We start from the raw sequence: 702 nt of genomic DNA on the forward strand, positions 1-702 counted from the left end.
AGCGGGGAAAGAAAAAGAGAGAAAAGCTGCAAGGAAAATAATACAAAGCCAGCACAATTGGCATCTAGACAGTAAAGAAAAAAGTTTTTGAGGTTAAGAGAAGGAAAGACAAAGCTGTTATGTACCCGAGGGATGCAATTTTATTGGGAATGGAAGATATGAGTGGTAAAGGAGGAGCGCTTGCCTCTGGGTTCTCTCTCTTCCAGCAGTTCGGCTGCTGGCATCTCAATTTGAATTGCTGGGTGAGTAGCACTTTCTGTGTGCGCGCTTTCCGTCTTGACCATTGAACTTCTGATGTGACTTCTCTCCCTCTCCCCCTCTCTCCTTCTCCTTTTCTTTCCTCCCGTGCGGAATCAAAAAAAAAAAAAAAAAAAAAAAAAAAAAAAAAAAAATTAAGAGGAGAAAGAAAGAAGGGGGGGGAAAGAAATCAAGCGAGCATCTCCAGCTGTGACCTTTGTTAGCGACGTTGTTTTTATTTATTTCTTTCATGGTAATCGTCTTTTTTTAGCGGGGGGAAGCGTGACTTTTCGATGACACTTTAATTTTTACAGCAGTGGCGAGGAGCCGGGCGGCAGAGCGCCGGTTTTGTGGCGACACAATGGTGCAGCGGGGCAGAGTTGTTGCACTCCTCCTCTTTGCCCTTCCCTCCGCCTAATTTTGGGGTTTGGTTAAGGAAGGTGGTGGGGAGGGGGGGAATAAAAT

General features: G+C 45.2%; 1 protein-coding gene across 6 annotated transcripts in view; it reads left to right on the forward strand.

Moving 5' to 3' along the window:
- TCF7L2 (transcription factor 7-like 2 (T-cell specific, HMG-box)) overlaps positions 1-702 on the forward strand; it is a 42,191-nt gene that overhangs the window by 3,600 nt on the left and 37,889 nt on the right. For 2 of the 6 annotated variants that reach the window (XM_014959543.1, XM_014959571.1), the window contains exon 1: positions 125-242. The exons of 1 other annotated variant lie outside the window; for it this stretch is intronic. In XM_014959543.1, the coding sequence (XP_014815029.1) occupies positions 150-242 (93 nt within the window). In that variant the 5' untranslated portion in view covers positions 125-149. Of the gene's footprint in view, positions 1-123; positions 243-702 lie in introns of those variants that run through there. 3 more of the 6 variants (XM_014959551.1, XM_014959581.1, XM_014959561.1) reach the window with 3 other exon arrangements.

The sequence above is a fragment of the Calidris pugnax genome, unplaced genomic scaffold, assembly GCF_001431845.1.
Source record: "Calidris pugnax isolate Ruff unplaced genomic scaffold, ASM143184v1 scaffold4, whole genome shotgun sequence".
NCBI lineage: Eukaryota > Metazoa > Chordata > Aves > Charadriiformes > Scolopacidae > Calidris > Calidris pugnax.